Source organism: Vicugna pacos, chromosome 12, assembly GCF_048564905.1.
Source record: "Vicugna pacos chromosome 12, VicPac4, whole genome shotgun sequence".
In the NCBI taxonomy this organism is placed as follows: domain Eukaryota; kingdom Metazoa; phylum Chordata; class Mammalia; order Artiodactyla; family Camelidae; genus Vicugna; species Vicugna pacos.
In genome coordinates, this window is record NC_132998.1 from 30,784,223 (window position 1) to 30,802,796 (window position 18,574).

Sequence of the window (18,574 nt, forward strand, 5' to 3'; positions counted from 1 at the left end):
CTGACTTTTCATTCAGTTTTGCCACTGTGATCCGTATTTAAGATCAATGAATATCCAGATTTGTTACCCATCAAAGTCAGAGAGAAAAAAAAATCCTGAAATGGATTAGAAAGGAAAATGAAGGATAACACTATTAATATAATGGTAGATGATGACTCCACCTTCTTCTCTGACCCTACTCCTAATTCTGTTCCAATTTTCCCCCGCTAGTTTCTTCCACCCACCCACCCACCCACCCACCCTTCCTTCCTTCCTTCCTTCCTTCTTTCCTTCCTTTCATTTTATTTTTTGGGAGGTAGGTGATTAGGTTTACTTATTTATTTATTTTTGGAGTAGGTACTGGGGATTGAACCCAGGACCTTGGATATGCTAAGCATGTCCTCCACCACTGGGGCTATTACCTCCCCTCTCTGTTTTCAATTTTATATTTCTGTCTAAAGTCATTTCACAAATACGCTGGGACAAATATATCACAGAATCTAACCAATAAAATTATTGTTCACAAATAAACCTAATAATAAAGTGCCACTTTAAAGCAAATAAATGTCCTGCGAATTCATACCTGAGCAATATTACCACGATGGAGGAAAGGAAGGAGGAGCGTGACGAGCAGAGAACTTTGTTCTTTGTCTTTCATAAACTTGCTGATCCTAGAGAAGGAAAAAAAGGAGATACGAATGGAAGATATACAAGTTAAGAGAATTTCTCTAAGTTCAACTTCCTGTAGAAAAACATCAGTGCTGAAAGACCCAGGTGGCATTTACGTACGTGTGCGTGTGTAAAAAGTCTAACTCACTTATTCAGCAGCGCCCACTCTTACTCTCTCCAACTTCAGGTTCTTGGTTACTAGTCTATTATTTCTGTAACATCTGATTGTGTAGGTTAGTTATAGTAAACTAAATGCTATAATTGCTTATTTTGCAAGGAAATAACGTTTTTATGTGCCAAGACTTAGCTAAGGCTTTATGCACAGTATTGCAATTTAACTCCCACAATAGCCCTACAATGTAGGGATTATTACCCCCATTTTGCCCAGAGAAAACTGAGGCTCAGAGAAGTTGATGTCACACGGCTAGGAAGTGGTAGAGCAGTCTTTCAAAGCCGTCCTTCTGGTGCCTAATCACTCATCATCTCCTCACTACCACACAGCCTATGATAAAACTTAACGAGTGCATTTAGTGTGCTTGCCCATTCTGTGTAACTTAGAAAACCACTAGTATAAATAAAACTTTTTTTTAAGTTCCTGGAAGATTCTAATATAGCATTTTTTGTGGTTGTTGAAAATAACATAAGAAAATAAACTTTCAACAACTAAGTCCTGCAACAATTTAGAGTTTAAGATAGAATCATTTTTTGCATTCATGTTTACCACCCTCATACTTTATAGAAATCACAATTATATACTACCAGGTCTACTGCCAAAGAGAATCTTTAAAAACCCCTGCAAGATCTTTTTTAAAAAAATATTTTCTTTTTGGGTAATTAGATTTTAACTTTTTTTGGTAACTATATTTATTGCTTGATTGGTTGGTTGATTTATACATATATTCATACAGACATACAGAGGTACTGGGGATTGAAACCAGGACCTTGTAAGTGCTAAGCTCGTACTACTACTGAGCTATACCCTCCCCACCCAAGATCTTCTAAACTCTTAAAAAACAAACAAAACGAACTGCTCTTTTAAATTAATTATTTTTATCAATTATACTAAAAAAATCAAAACCATGATCTCACCTAACTCAAAATTGTAATTTAATTTTAACAAAATATACAAAGGCTAAACAAGCTTTAGTTTAGCCTTATTAGAGATATCTTAGAGTTTTGAAGTCTGTTTCATAATTAAATGAAGGCAGATGTCATAAAAGGTTTATTCCAGCAGAGAAAGAGAATTCTACATCAACTTAAAAACAGAGGGCATTTAAAATACTGAAAACCTTTTTACCTTGTTAAAACAAATGAAAAATCAAATATGATTTAAAAAAAATTAAAACCACAGATGGTAATGTTATCTTTCAAGGACAAAGATATCACTTACTTTGAAAGAATGCCGAGTTCTTTACTGACTTGTGCTCTGTTCTTCTTCTTTTTCACCTTTTCGGCACTTATTGTGGTCTTGCTGAGATATTGGAGAATTGCAGGTACATGAGGTAGAATTAATCGTCCTCCTATTGTGATAGACTCTGAAATAAATAGTGATAAGTGTACTGATTTTAATTAACTGGACTCTTAAAGGATAATTATACAATATCTTCCTAATGACATAAAAGGAAGACACCCAATGACCATGAAAATTTAATAAATTTCAACTCTAAAAATGAAATAACTTTCTTCTTAGTTAAAATAGCTATATTATTAGCTAAATTAAAATTTTATGAGACCCCCTTAATGTTTTATTTAAACCATTTTTGGTAGTACTAAAAGAATTGTTAGGATAATACGTTAGGAAGAATTCAGAGACATGATAATGAGAAATCATTTAATAATGTCCTGGAAGACAGTTGAGCTCTGGAGTGTAAATACTCTGAATTTCTACTCACTCCAAAGAATTCAGTTTTATATATACAAATTGGTATTAATTCCTAGAGAAAAGAAACTCTTTTAATGGCCTAGGTTATTAAAAAGAGTCAGATTCTATCGATTATTCCATTCCGAAAGAAAAAGCCATACCTCAGAAGTGTAAGAATCATTTGCTTTGGGCGGCTTACGTACCATCTGTGCTCTCTGTGTATACGCATCCAGTTACTGGCAAGCTTAAAACTGTGTCTGTGGGTTCAAAATCTGGAAGGCTAAGAAGATCATCGGCTATCTCCATCACAATACTAGCTGTGGCCTCAGAGAGATTCTTTGCTGAGAGAATTGCGAAAACATTGGTCAGGATATCACATTCTGGGTGCCCAGGTTTCTGTTTAGCCAGGAAAGGGAGATATCTGCAAGAAAAAACACTGAAATAGTCATCTTCTTTCTCAATATGTTTATTTCTAAATACATGTTCCATGTGAATGTTCACACTGAGCTTAATGCAGAGACTAGGATCACCTGTCAAGGGAGGGGGATGAATTCATCGCCAGTAGTGAAAGACTCACACAACAGATATCCTAAAAGGGTAGAGAACACAAAGGCTTTCCAGCAATGGGCAAGCTAGCAATTGTTTTACAGCCAGAGAGGCAATCCAAGTAATTCGTAGAAAGGCCAAACTCAATAGCTTGGCTTTGCCAATTCATCATCGCTGGAAAAAGAGCTCAAGCACTTTAACATACCTTGTCCTGACAAACCGAAAGAAAAGTTCTAAGAGGTTATATTCACGCATCTTTGTTCAACAGATACTGGGGATAGTAATGGGCACTTTACATATTATCATCTCCATTGTCAATGAGGGAGAAACTGCAGAAGAGAATGCAGTGGCATCCAATGACATGGATCTGTACTTGAGTAAGGACCCGACTAATATAAAACTGAGCCACTGTTACAAAGGATGAAGGACTTTGGATGAGAGTTCTTCATGGCTTATTTGGATAACAATGGCACTACTGTAAAACATTTCTCAAGTATGCTTATGAAGTGCTGTTTATAAATGTTCAGTAAGAAAACAAGATATGAAATTGCTTTCTCAAATTGAGAAATAAGTGAAAAGAATACTTCTGACCAGTAAAAATAAAACAAGCTTTCCTGAGGAAGATAACATTAAGATACTCGGTTTGTTTTTGAAGACTATTTAATGACACAGGGAAATTCATGACATAATATACACACACACACACAAAATCAAAGGCTAGTTACACTATGACCCCAATTTTGTAAAAACTGATGCCAAGATTTTAACATCATTCAATCAGTAATAAGACATTTTCTTTTATTCTATCTTTCATTCTTCAAATTAGATCAGGGTAAATTTTACATCTATTTCCATCACTGAGATAAACAACATAGGTAAAGTTTCCACACTCTTTAGCGAATATGCATTTGGTCTGTAACACAGCATCTCTGAACCAGCAGTAGATAAGGCTCATACTGTCCTCAAAAGGATGCTAATTTGTGACCATGAGTACTGTATGCATGTTTAAGTGGAGTTTTACAAAGGAGACAATGATCTAGAAAAATCCAGAAAGCTTGTGAAGCTTTTTATTTTAAGTGGGAATTAGGAAAAAGACATAGATACTAATTACAAATCAGCTTTTATTTTTAAACAAGCATGCAAAAAAAGGTAATATTTAGGTGATGACATAACTACTAGCGTGTTTCACATCTTTTCCCTTTTCCAGGTCAAATCAAACTGCTAACACAATTACTGCACATTGGAAAAATGGACATATCAATTCCAATACAACTAATTTTCAAGTTTTAATAAAACTGTAAAAATAGCAGAAAATGTATACGTTTTGATATAATACATACTCTACAACTTTAATTTATACTAAATTACAAAATGTTATTTTACCCATTTTTTTTCCTTTTTTATTGTTATAAATAATTCAGACACTACAAACATGTATCATAAAGAGTCTCTCTTCCCGACTCTGGCCCACTGAACCTCCACATGCTATGGTGACACTGACAGTTTCTCATGTACCCTTCAATATATTTTCTAGTTTATTTTACATTTACACACATGTATATGCACATATAAAAGCATTTCTCCTGGATCACTCTCTACCTACGGTTCAGCAACTTGTATTTTTTTTTAAACTATGTATTTTGAGATACAACTACCTTGATCTCTTTAACTGCACTAAAAGTAGTTCACTGTATGGAAAGAGCCTAAATTACATCATCAGTTCCCTTGACTAGTTTTCTCTAAATTGGTCTGGAGAAAAAAAGAAAAACATTATACCTTGCATTTCTGCTCCAGATACTAATTAGTTTCAGCAGAGGAGTAGGAGAATACTGACTCTCAGATCCAAGCCTGCTGATCTAGGACACAAAACAAAAATGGAACACAGAATAAAAACAAATACAGAATTGCAGGGGGGAAAAAACAACCATCACCACCACCAAAAAGCAGAGTAAGAAGAGAAATCACACCAGAAGACAAAAGAGCCGAGGGACAGAGATGAACATTTAAAGCACAAACTGAGCAGTAAAAAAAAAATCCTTCCTAAAATCAAGTCTCTTTTACAGTCTTAGCTATAACTACACGAATTATCATCACCAAGTGGGTGACAACCAGAGAAATCAAACAAGGAAATAAGTGACAAAAAAGCCCCGTGTATTTTCCCTCATGCTTGTCAAAGCCCAGAAGAACATTATGTGAGGTGCTACAGCAGTTATGTCACATCTGCTTAAGAGACACAATCACATTCAAATTTGCCTTAAGAATAAATGTCATAGTATCGCAGAAACTAGCTCTTGAGTTTTAGGTGGTAGTGGAGGCAAAGAAAAGTGTTCTGAAAGTTCTAGAAACAAAGAAGGGCTTGCTGTGAAAGAAAAGACCAGCACAGGTGTTCGTGTCTGGGTGGAGCGTGTGCCGGCAGAGCAGTAGTAAAGGAAGAATCAGGAGGAGTCCAGGCAGAATGGAGAAATCAAGGTTTACCTGGGGCCAAACTGCACCATGAAACACAGCATCAATTTCTTCTGTTCTGAACTGATAGGACTCCCAATCCAAAAAGATGTCAGTTACCATTTTGATTCCAAGACGTCTTAAATTTTTCAGTGGGTTAATAAACCTTAGCTGTATCTGTAAAATAAAGATCTTCTATTAAAAAAAGTATCATTTTTATCCCTGACTCCTTGGGGAAGCACTCTTGCTCAGATGGCTAAGAATCGGAAATCCTGCTATTAAGCCTACTGACTCTGGCAGTGATTCACATGGAAATGTCCACTGAGCAAGTAAGACACACTGCTTTTCTGACTGCACAAAAAGGGAAAGCAGAGACTTAAAAATTTCAAATGGTGAGATGCGTTCTATGACCATTGCCCAGTAAAATCACACCTGAGTGTCCTTAGTTTGGGAGCAGCTGTTTTGTATTCTACATTGTTTTACTTTTTCCTTCAAGCAATTGTCTCAATTATAAAATTCTGATTTCTTCCCATGAACAGAACACTCTAAAAAAACCTTTTTTTTTTGCCATCACAATGCCTTGGATTAGGAAAAAAAATTAAATCTTTATTTCAAATGAAAGCCACTTTTAGTTTTCATGTTTATGTTATTATTATTTTTACCTTTTTTAAGATTAGGAGTTTTCAATTATTTTTGTTAAAATTAGTCTAGGGGACTAAAGAATTTACGGTCTCCCTATATAGTAGAATACTTTGTGCACTAAAAGAGAATGAAGTGACTGAATTAAGGCATGAGAAGATCTCAAAATATACAGCTCAGAGGAGAGGGGATAGCTCAAATGATAAAGCACATGCTTAGCATGCATGAGGTCCTGGGTTCAATCCCCAGTACCTCTTCCAAAAAATAAATAAGCCTAAATACCTTCCCCGGCCCGGAGGGGAGGGGAGTATACAGCTCAAAGAAAAATACAATTTGGATAAAAATGATTTGTCTTTTTAGAGGCATTAAGGCTGGAGTGGGTGGATGTCTGAATTACCAGCAAATTTCTCTTATTAACAGATATGCTATTTCCACTGGTATCTCCTTCCCTGTGAGTTATAAAATTATAGATTGTACAATAAATTTGTTTAGATTCAGAGTGAAAAAATACATGGAGCCTCTACCAATGGATCCAATGGCATGGTAGCCATAGTCCTGACCTCAACTGAAAATCTTCCTGAAGGAAAATTTATTACATTATGTGAGAGAAATAAAATGCCAATAATATTTGACAGCAGAAGAATTACTCTAAATCTGATATGGAAGATGCAGAATTTCCCCTGGATCTTAAAGGATAAAGAGGTTCAGGCCAGGCAGAAGAGAGAGAAAGGCCTCACAGAGATTTCTCCCAAGCACAGAATGCTGTAAAAATAAAACAGATGGGGAAAGATTCACTCCCTACTTGTTTTTCCACTTGATTAACATACTGTGAGGCCTGGATATGTAAGTGACAACTTATTTTTTACATATGACCTTAATTATTGACATTAACATCTATAAACCACCCTAAAATATATGAAGACCACACAAATGCTCTAACATAATGAATATCAAGTCTTATGGCCAAGCTATCATGAAGAAAACCAATACAGAAGTGACTTGTCCTAAGAACCTGATAATCTGATCAACAGAAGTATTTGAATCTGAAACTGTATGTTTTAAACTCAAGAGAACATGAACAAGGACGCCATTAACTAGCTGTGCAAGTCTGAGGAATCATGTTTCTACCATTTACTTCTGGCTAGTTATCTCACTATTCAAGTCACTAAGACAGAGGAAATGACAGGCAAGCACAAGAAGGTGGTACAGCTACAAGTCACTCTGTCCCACTTCAATTCTACTGGCAATAGTTTCACTGTCAACTGTATCACGTTTGGGGAAAGATTAAATAAAACTATTACTGGTAATTTGAAAAAGCATGGTACCATGAGCCCCTGGAGCAATAAGAAACTAACCTTGGCAAACATGACATCAAATCAGACCCCATCTCCCTTCCCCTATTCCCATCAGCCCCCTCCCATCAAGGACGACCTGCATATTCTAGTCTCTTTGGTAACTGCAGTGCCTGGTCCACTCAGTAATTGTTGAATAAACTGGAGAAAAAGCCTGAAAATGAGCAACTGCAGACTTTACTTCCAGAGGAACAGTCAATATGACTGAGTTTATGGACATTTACAAGTTACTTCACTGCTAAATGTACCAAAAAACAAAAACAAAACCCCCCAAACCCAAGCCCAAACAATCCTCAAGAACTCTCAATACATATATTTCAATGTCAGCCAATGCCCCGGAGGAGCTGAAAGACACAAAAAAGTAAATGTGTAACTTAGCTCAACCACACAAATGTAGAACTTTAACTCACTTGAGTAATACTACTGTGCAATAATTCATTACAGCACCTCAAGGAATTCCATGGACTTGTCTAAGGAGTTTAAAAAAGAAAAAAAAAAAAGGAGAGAAAAGAAAAGAAAGCTCCTATCTGTGAAGAAGGCTAGCAGCTCACTAACTAATGAAGCGTGAAATTGCATAAATGATCCCTTGGGTTACCGACTGTTGACCTGGGAATAAGGCTGCATTACTGAGTAACTTCTAAGTTAACTGGAAAGGTGGGAAGTCAGAGGACTTCACAGAGGGTTTATAAAACCTCTAACCTTTCATGATTTAACACACCCACATGTAGGTAGTCACAATCACTAACTATAAGGCAAAAACTAAAATTCTCACATAATTCTTTCTATGGTCCTGAAATGTTATGTTCTCACATAACATAGAGAAAAAATTTTCTAAGACCACACCCCCTTGTCAGCTTCCACTCCTGGTCTTCCCATAGCCTCTTTTCCACAAAGCAAAGTGATATTTTTTGACCCCCACCTTACACGATTCTTCCTGCTCCTTGTGCTCAAGCCACCTTGGCCTTCTGTCTCTTCTTAGGATGTGTCAAGGCTGTTCTGCCTGAGGGACTTTATGCTGCTAGTCATTTTCGCTGTCTGGAATGTTCTTCCAATGGCAGGATAGGTGTATATCCAAATATTACCTCTTTAAAGAGGACTCTGAACACCCTAGTAAAAGCAGCAGCCGTCTACCTCCAGTTTGGTCGCTTCCCACCATGTCCCTTCATTCTGTTTCAGTTCTTTACAATGTCATGTCTCTCTTTAACACGCTCATGCTTTCCTCTATTTCTGTGTCTATATGGAGCGTATTTCTGATAGCTGTTTTAATATCCTTGTCTCCTTCTGTATCGTTTCTGGGTCTGCTTCTAACCACTGGTTTTTCTCCTCATTCTGGGCACAATCTTCCTGTTTCTTTGCAAGCCAGGCATTACCTCACTGGCTCTCAAACACTGTGAATTCCAGTTTCATTTAAATCATCTAAAAGTTTTTGAGCTTTGTTCTGGGATGCAGTTAATTTCCTTAGAAAAAGTTTGACCTTTTTAAGCTCTGTTAGGTGGTGTCACAGCAGCCTTTATTCCGGGGCAAATCTGGCTCCACTATTGAGACAACCCCCTCCCAAGGACTCTTCCTGATGCCCCAGGTCTTACGAGGTTTCTGCTCTGGCTGTTGGCAGCATGAGTTGCTCCCAGCCCTGTGTTAGTCAGAGGACTGCTCTGCCTGCTTCTTTTTGGTGGCTTTGCCACTGCTAGTCAAGGTCGCAGTAACAGGGACCAGACTTAGCTTTCCCTCTCAAGACACTAAAAATCAAACAGAATAAATGGAACAATGATTTCTAGACACTGGACAGCAGGCAGCAGAGGAAAGCAACCCCAGAGAGAGAGAAACACATGAGGGGAGCCTACACATTCCCCAGCTTCCTGCCTGGAGAGTTTCAGGCCCTGTTGTGGGAAGGAAGAGCCCAGGCGGAGTCCAACAATCTTCCTAAAAGGAGGAGACAGAGTTGTGCGACTTGGGGAGGTCAAGGTGGCTAGAATTCACAGGGCAGAGCACTGGAGAGGAGAGAGCACCACAGAGAATGAATTTCAGAGAACTGCAGAGGGACTCCTGAATTTATTTTCCTCTTAGAACTTACCACCAGACATTTTTCCAATTATTTGTGCACTTAGTTATAATTTTCTCCCCAAGATACTGATCCTTACCGTCTCTTTCTCCTACAACAATGTCTGACAGATAGTGGGTGTGAAATAAGTTTTACTGAATAATTAAAGGGGCAGGAACTTTTGTTTGCTTTGTTGGCTGTTTCACCCTAGTGCTTAGTACAGTGCCTGACACACAGTAAGGGCTCAACAAGGGCTCAATTATTTGCTGAAGGAATGAATGAAAGGATGAGGAAGACAAAATGGTGCCTACAGAAATGGCAGCTGTATTCTAACTCTCTGGATCTTGGTAATCAGAGAATATGACTTCATTACAAAAGTAGATTTACACCCATATGTAGCCTGAAGAAGCAGCATGAAACTTTGGCTGTCAATTTTTAGTCTTGATTGTATTCGAGGGGCAGTTTACCAGGCATATTCATAAATCAAATGCAAGGAATTTGAGGCTAATTAAAACTATTTGTCATTCACTGAGAATCAACAGCAGAAATCTGAGTATAGATCTTTAAGCCCCATTTCCTCCAAGAAGCCTCCAGCCATAAAAACATTAAATTTCTCCAGACTCCAAAGAAGTATACTTATGTCCATATCCATGTTTCAACAGAACATGAATATACTGTCTTGTTTATAATTCAGAAAAGATCTCCTTATGAAGCTAGCTGGCTTGTCTTGCCCGATCTCGCACCTTATCTTTATTTAAAACACTGCACTTACACTAGGCAAGATTTACTTTTAAAAGAGTTCTGGGCAATTCTGTCTCAAAAAAACAAGGATGATGCTAACAATGATCTATTCATTCTCCAACCATTCTGAACAAATGAGAGTTAGAAGTTGTCCTACGCTTTTTTAGGCTCTTGAAATTAAAATCTAAGAAACATCAGGTCAGCTCTCCCTGACTTTGGTTTCTGAGACGTATACAGAACTAACTGCTTCCTTAATAGTTCAGCTCCTTTTTAAATATACACTTGACATAATCTGCATTTTCTGGCTATTTATAGCAGTGAAGATTCTCAGTATAGGAAAGACCATTTTAAAGATGCTTTACACAATAAAGATCTTTTTCTTTTTGTTTATTTTTTTTGGGGGGGTAATTAGGTTTATTTCCTTTTTTTTATTTGACTGGAGGTGCTGGGGATCGAACCCACGACCTCGTGCATCTACCACTGAGCTATACTCTCCCCCAAGAAAGATTTAACTTAAAAGGATATTAGATATTCAGGCCCCAATCAATTTTCCAAGTAAAGTACAGACTTGTATTAGTTAGCCCAAGAAGAAAGCATCTCAGGTGAACCTCACTCACCTTTTCTCGTTGATCAAGGATGTGTGATACAGTCGCTGTCATGCAGAGCAATATCTGCAAAATCTTTGGTAAGTAAGCACTGATCAGATGACTAATGTTCTTCAGTACTATCTCAAGGCTATTTAAGATACCATGCTGACGACCTAAAGGAAGAACTTTAGACAAATCCAAATCTTCTACTGCTTGGATGACTGCAGAATGGCATTCGCCTAGTGAAACAGAGGAACAGAGGAATCACGTGAAGGGAAATATTAGTTTGTTACTATTTATAATTATAGCTTACTTTCAATCTCCCTCGATAAATCAGTATTTTCTATTGCTATAATAACTTATAGATGATAATGTACTTTACTTATTTTTTTTCCTTTTGATTCTTACCAAATATTCAAGAGCTAGATATGGCAGGTTTTACTATTATCACTTTGCAGAAGAAGAAACTGAGGAATAAAGGAGAGTAAGAAACTTATGACAGAACTAAGTCTCTAAGCCCAATTCTCATCCTATTTATACTGCTCCTCCGTTTTACTCTATCAATTTTCCATACATTTTCTCCCTCTCGGCTTTCACGGACTATGCTAACTTCGGCAGTTTCCAAAAAAAATGTCTTGCTGCATTATAAGCTCCTTTAAGGTGGAGAATTAAATGTTTTATTTCTCTTGCAGCCCCTGGTAAATAAACAAAACAATAGTCCTTTATAAATAAGGTACCATACTAATGTCATAATTTACTTAAAAGACTTGAATTGTTATTGCTTGAGCTTTATTTGCTTAAAACCAACTGCTATGAGATATGAGCTTAGTGATTCATACACCTAAATGTTCCATCCATGAGAGTATCATTTATAGCTACCTTCTTACAATAGAGCCTAGGACACTGAACAAAAACTTTTTTATTTATTACTGCCAACTTCCTTCAAAGGGCACTATTACACTGAATGAAAATCTTTTTAACAGCTGTCCCTATTATCAGGAGAAAAAAAAAAGTAACACATTACCCTACAGATAAATATCTATGTTTGCCTGAAGACTGAAGCAGAGGTACCATAGTCAGGAAGACATGGGTTCAAATCCCAGCTTTACCATGGGCAAAATACCTCTCTCTCTAAGCCTCAGTTTCCTTACATGTAAAATGGGGACAATCAAGTAATGAAATGTAATGTGGTGAAGAATCAGCTGAGCTGTGTGTAAAAGTGCTTGTCATAATGTCTGGCATAAAGTAAGCATTCAATAAATGTTAGCCATTATTATTATTATTAATCAGCAACATCGCATACTGGAGAACATAACACAGAGCATTACAGCTCATTGTATATACTTACTAAGCTACTCTGTTTAGACCATGAGGTGGAGAGCAGAAATTATAAATACTCACTTTTCTATTTTCAACAGAGTGTGGCATAGGAGGTATTCAACAAACCATTACTCAATAGATGAATGACTCAGTGAATGAATACATGCCAAAAAATTAAGATTAATTTTGTAGCATGCTTGAAGTTTCTAAGGAGAAACCCATTCATTGTGTATAGATAAGTATCATTTTTCAAATGACCTAAATGTGTAACAACAACAACAAATACACCTCTTCTAATCAGGGGCTTAGTAACACATGGATGATGATAATCCCCAGGATCACCTGGGAGTGCCACCTAATTCAATCAAAGTTTAAAATGAATTACATGTCAGCCAAAAAAACCACCATTGAGACTGGGAGGAGCAACCTCATTAGAAAGATGCCCAAGAGCGTGGGAAACAGCACAAGACATCAGAAGTCGAAGCAGACAACACGCATCCAGAGTGGCAGGTCATTGATAGCTACCATTCTTGAAGTGCTTCACGGGTTCAAACAGCAGGTCTAAGAATATCTGGATCTCCTCGGGTTGGGTCCCAGCGAGAAACCTCAGAACAATGGCCATGCGGGTGCCGGAAGCAGATTTCCCCTGAGTTTTACTGCCAGTCTTATTCTTCATTCGGCCATACAAAATTCTAAAAAGGCCAGAGAACATTTTTTGTTTGCATGTTAATCCTAAAATATTAGTTTTTTCATTTCCCTAAATGGCTAGAATAGCAACACAACAGATTTAAATGGACGCATTCTACAACAGGGAAGAATAAAAACAGAAATTAGATATTTAATATAGAAATGAAAAAATAACAAAAACAAGGCTAAGGGAAGCAGGAAGAAGGAAATAATAAAGACAACAGCCAGAAGGTGGTTCTTTGGAGAAGGAAAAAAGCAGTAAAGTGAGCAAGCCAAAGATGAGTCTAATCAAGCAAAAATGAAAACAAGAATATACAGATTAAAAAGAAATAAGAGAGTATAACTATAAGTAAGATAAGGAAACTAGAAAGACTTCAATTAAATGGGTAATTTTCTGGAGAAAGCACACATATAAATAAACAAAAGGAACTTAAGAAGAAAATCTGAATAGACCAGTAACCATGAGTAAACTTGGAGCTCACATGGTTTTACAGATGAATTTTTAAAGCGTTCAAGGAAAAACAGTTCCCATATATAAAGCTGCACAGCAGAGAAGAAGGAAACAGGTTCTTTTCATTTATGAAGGTGGTATAATTGTGTATTGAGATCAATTAAGGAACAAAAAATAAACTATATATCAATCTTGCCTGAAAACGTAAAACACATTTCTTGCAAATCAAAACCACAATGAGGTATCACCTCACACCAGTCAGGACGGCACTCATTCAAAAGTCCACAAACAATAAATGCTCGAGCGGGTGTGGAGAAAAGGGAAACCCTCCTACACTGCTCGTGGGAATGTAGTTTGGTGCAGCCATTGCGGAGGACAGTATAAGATTCCTTAATATGTTTCACATCACCCAAATCTGGGTGACAGTTGTGTTTCCTTAGGGGCTCCATCACCCAGATATGGGGGACACTTTCCTTCATCCAATTATGCAGAATTTATTCTGAATTTATTTCATGCAGAATAATGGCATTCTAAGAAGAAATAAAACTGTAAAGAGGTTGAAAATTGAAAATAAGAAATTATTTTTAAAAACAATTCCAATTATACTGGAAAAACAAACAGATTAATTACAAGCACATATATTGTTAGTGTGTCACAGTGTGAATTGTGAATTTGGGCCCTGGAGGAAATGCAACCAATCCACAGTGGACAATTAATGTGTTAAAAAACTAAAAACAGAGCTATCATATGATCCCAGCAATCCTACTCCTGAGCATGTATCTGGAGTAAACTCTAACTGAAAAAGATACATGCACCCCCTGTTTCTAGCAGCACTATTTATAATAGCCAAGACATGAAAACAACCTAAATGTCCATCAACAGACAACTAGTTTAAGAAGACATGATATATATATATATAAAATGAAATAGAATATTACTCAGTCATAAGAATGAAATAATGCCATTGGCAGCAACATAGATAGACCTAGAGATTATTATACTAAGTGAAGTAAGTCAGACAAAGACAAATATTACATGATATCACTTACATGTGGACTCTAAAAAGTAACACAAGTGAATCTATATACAAAACAGAAACAAATTCACAGAGATAGAAAACAAACTTATGGTTACCAAAAGGGAAGGGGGGGGTGCAGAGGGGCAAATTGGGAGGATGGGATTAACAAATTACTCTATGTAAAATAGATACTCAACGAGGATTTACTGTACAGCACAGGGGAACTATATTCACTATCTTGTAATGATCTATAATGGAAAATAATCTGAAAAAATACATATAACCGAATTACTTTGCTGGCATACAGAATAATAAAAAGACAAGTACTCAAGGCACAAGATTCTTCAAGGACATTGAGTGAAACTAGCTTTTTACTTTCTTTTTTTTAAACTCCAGTTGTGTGGCAATGAGGAATGAGTAGTACAATTTGGAGCCACTGTCCTGATTCATGCTAAGGCACCTGGAGTTCTACCCACCATTGCCTTTGCTTGGTCAGTAAAAATGTTAGCACAGTAAAAAAAAAAAGGTAACGTCCTAGCATTATGAAAAAAGTTTTAACCATCTCCAGGACAGTCCCCGCCAAGAAGGAGCAAACTACACTTTAAGAACGATTGCTCTAGAAACATTCCTGTTAAATCCAGTAGCAAGATAAGGATAACCACAATCACTAGCACCACAGTTAATTCTTCTAGGTTATATAGGGAATACACAGATTAAAAAAAAGAAAAAAGGGGATTTAATATAAAAGAGAACAAAATTCATTTGACCACTATTTACTAAGAGCCATGGAGTCTGCCTTTTAACACGGGAGAGAAACAGTAAGAAAAGAGGCTATGTTGGATGATGAAGTACTATGAAGAAAGATAAAGTGAGGTCAGGGACCAGAGAGTGATTAGGGAGTAGGCGAGATTTTTACAGAAAGAAGACAAGGAAGGCATCTCTGATAATATGACATTTGAGATGAGACTGAGCGAAGAGAAGAGTTAGCTGTCATGTGCTCCCAGCAAGGGAAGAGCAAGTCCAAAGACTGGTGTGGGCTCTGAGCGGGTGGATGGAAGAGATGTGGTTAGAGAGGTAGGTCTGGGCTAGGTCATACCAGGCCCTACGTTCCCCTCAGTAAAATGAGATCTCAAGGGGCTTTAAACAGAGAACAAACAACCTGACTGATGATTGTTACTTATTGTCTCTCCACAGTAAGCTTTAGAGAAACACTAGATTTAATTTTAACAGTATTATTAAAGTAAAACCATAGCAAGACGGTCCCTCATGTTAGGGACAAAATATTCTCAAATAAGTCATTGTTAACAATTTGGCTTCCTTGAAAGGTCCGATTAAAAATAAAGAAACAAAATTCAAAAAGAAATATTCCATTACAATTGCTGAAAGAATCATGATACTATACCAACAACTGTTTTTGTGATCAACTTTTAAAAAATCAATTTTGAAAGAGTATAAATACCTCATCAGAATAGGAAACAGATCCACTCGGTGGGCTGTTTTCACTACTGTATTATCTTCAGAAATGCTAAAATGCACTATCTCTTCCTTAAAGCTTCTGTCTTCAAGCAATCTTTGTAAGTTTTCCCTTTAAAAAAAAGAATACAGCACAAATCATCGCTTAATAATCAATAACTGTTTTTAAAATGTAGTAAGTAGAGTAATACATGTAAGTGAAGTAAGTATTAGGAATAGTTTATATTGTGGCTGACAGCCACGAAGTAAAGTCTTCACACAAATACCTTCCAAAATGACAGGTTTTCAAATTTTAAAAGGTAGAAGAGATTATAAGGAATTAGTCAATAAATGAGCTGTTTAAAAAAGCTAATACAAAAGCTTTCTTCAGTTCTTGACGCGTGATTATGATTGTCTAAGTCATTACCAAGATTTTATGACATTATATGAGCAAGATGAAATGATGTAATCTCAACACATACTTTTTAATTAATATTCTCTCGCCTACCTTATTATCTATAGAGAAGCACTCTTAACAAATACACTTCCAGTTTCCATTTCTTATCTGAATATAGAATTATGATTACCTTAAAAAAGAGGGAAATTTCCTGGACCTTTACAAAATTACTTTAGAAGAGGCGTCTGGTAGAAAAACAAAAATCAGCCCCCCAAAGAACATTTCTTTAGCTTCAAATCACTTACCTGTAAGGGAGGATATGTGGATGTTTATATGTCATTATGCAATCCAGGGTTATTTTTTGCACCATTTGATCTTGGTGGAGCAATAACTAGGAATTATATATTACAGAATAAATTAATGAAGTCATATATATACACATCATGGGATTGTAATTTACTTGTATTAATTTGCTAAATTAAAATTCTGAGAATCTACATTTTTAGACATGGGTTAAAGATGATTCCTGACAACAGCTTTACACTTTCCTGGAGGTAGAAGATGAATAGAATACATTGCAAAGAAGAAAAAAGGGAAACAAAACTCTGACAGCTATCTCCCACACACCACACTCTCCGGTCTATCAGTCTTTTGGCTGAGGCCAATTTCCTACACGAATTGAGGTTACATTAACTGAATTAGTCCTGCGAAGGTAACAGCAGTCAGTAAGATGCCAGGAGAGAAGACTCGCCTCTGAGGTCTCTCTGATCAGTTAATTCAAAATTTTGCTTCCTGTCAACCAACAACTGAGAGTTTATCGCTCTGGCTTTATAAACAACTTATATCCGAATTATGGGTAAATAAGGATAAATTCTGCTGAAATAGCATGTTTCATCCAAACATCCAAATAAACAAAGAAAATTTCATTTTCCCAGAAGACTTAGAACGACATTCAGTGCTTACTCTGCTTCTGACATTAATTCTTTTCTGCAGCCTTTTCTGGAATTCAAGGTCATATACTGTGACTGCAACAAACTATCATTCCATTTATTTTCATTCAATCGAGCAGATCCTGAAATCCTAGTGCTCCATAAGGCTAACCTGCCTAGCAGTGAAAAGTGGCCGGCTTCTCTTGTCACAACCCCTCACTCCCTTCTCACAGCTAATTCTCATGAGACAACAAATGCTTTGCTATACTCACTGTTAATACAGCCGATCAACTTTGGTCAGCCAAAATTTCTTTAAAATCAACTACATTAATACTGTCTAAAACTGTTTCTCAAGATACAGAAAATATCTATTAATTTAAAAAAATTATACTTAATATGTAGGGGGAGAGTGTAGCTCAATGGTAGAGTGTGTGTTTGGCATGCACACGGTCCTGGGTTCAATTCCCAGTACCTCCATTAAAAAAAAAATAAAGAAAATGTAGACATGAGCCCTATTCAACAATTACTTGAAAACCTAAAAGTTATTTGAGCAAAGAAAATGGTAGAGAAAAGTTCACAAATAACTGTAGTGGCAAGAATATTTTTTACTTACCTGAAGATATAACTCATATAGTTTGGATTCCAGATATAAGGCTCGAGGATTCGAAAACTTAGAGAAAACTTGCAGGTGAGCAATTAATTGCCTAAAAAACAAAAATTTAAAAAAGGAAAAAGAGGAAAAAAAACAGAATTAAATAGACATTATTTTCTTAAGAGGATAGTTAGCACCCACCCATGTTAGTCTCTCTGACAAGCAGTCCGAACACGTTGACTATAGTTTCACTGTTAATTATACAGAAAAGTTTTAATTATTTGCATTTGGGAAATTATTCTTCAGAAATTCCAAATTTCAGGCAGGCCTTCCCCTGAAATTCAGGCTCCCCACCAAAGAAAGTCATTCAGCATGTGTTTAGCATGGTTTAAATTAAATGCAATGTAAAAAGAAAGTAATCCAAACAGTATTGCATTTCAAAGGTGAACATGAATGATATTTTGAATGATTTATCTAGTTTCCCTGCAGTAGACAGGAAGGTGGGAAAACAGGTGCCTCCTCACTTTCATGTAACATAAAAACCAATGTCAGGCAACAGAGGTCCGAGTTTGGGTAACCATGGCTCTTGCCTACCAGGCAGGAGGGAAAAAGGGCAATGTGAATTAAGTGGTCAAAAGTTCAATGGGGCTGCCTCCAAGTAAATAATATCACCTACTAAAACAGAGTGAGACAAGAGCTTCCACTGCATTTACATGCACGACCTCCTACTCCATAGATTCTGTGAGGCTTCAGAAATACTTGAGAAAAAACTGTTTTATCGTTATAATTTAAAATATGTACTAGGACTTTAAAGAAAGAACCTGAATGAATAAATTGTTAAGATTTGGAGAGGTTTCATTTGTCTATTTCAAGA

At 36.6% G+C, this 18,574-nt stretch overlaps 1 protein-coding gene across 1 annotated transcript in view; it reads right to left on the bottom strand.

Moving 5' to 3' along the window:
* UTP20 (UTP20 small subunit processome component) overlaps window positions 1–18,574 on the bottom strand; it is an 85,506-nt gene that overhangs the window by 33,236 nt on the left and 33,696 nt on the right. The window contains exons 23-32 of the mRNA XM_031683204.2: window positions 17,722–17,812; window positions 16,485–16,570; window positions 15,790–15,915; window positions 12,700–12,866; window positions 10,885–11,093; window positions 5,531–5,674; window positions 4,832–4,911; window positions 2,713–2,930; window positions 2,039–2,183; window positions 563–650 (exon numbers count right to left, since the gene is read on the bottom strand). Of these exons, the coding sequence (XP_031539064.2) occupies window positions 563–650; window positions 2,039–2,183; window positions 2,713–2,930; window positions 4,832–4,911; window positions 5,531–5,674; window positions 10,885–11,093; window positions 12,700–12,866; window positions 15,790–15,915; window positions 16,485–16,570; window positions 17,722–17,812 (1,354 nt within the window). The remainder of the gene's footprint in view (window positions 1–562; window positions 651–2,038; window positions 2,184–2,712; window positions 2,931–4,831; window positions 4,912–5,530; window positions 5,675–10,884; window positions 11,094–12,699; window positions 12,867–15,789; window positions 15,916–16,484; window positions 16,571–17,721; window positions 17,813–18,574) is intronic.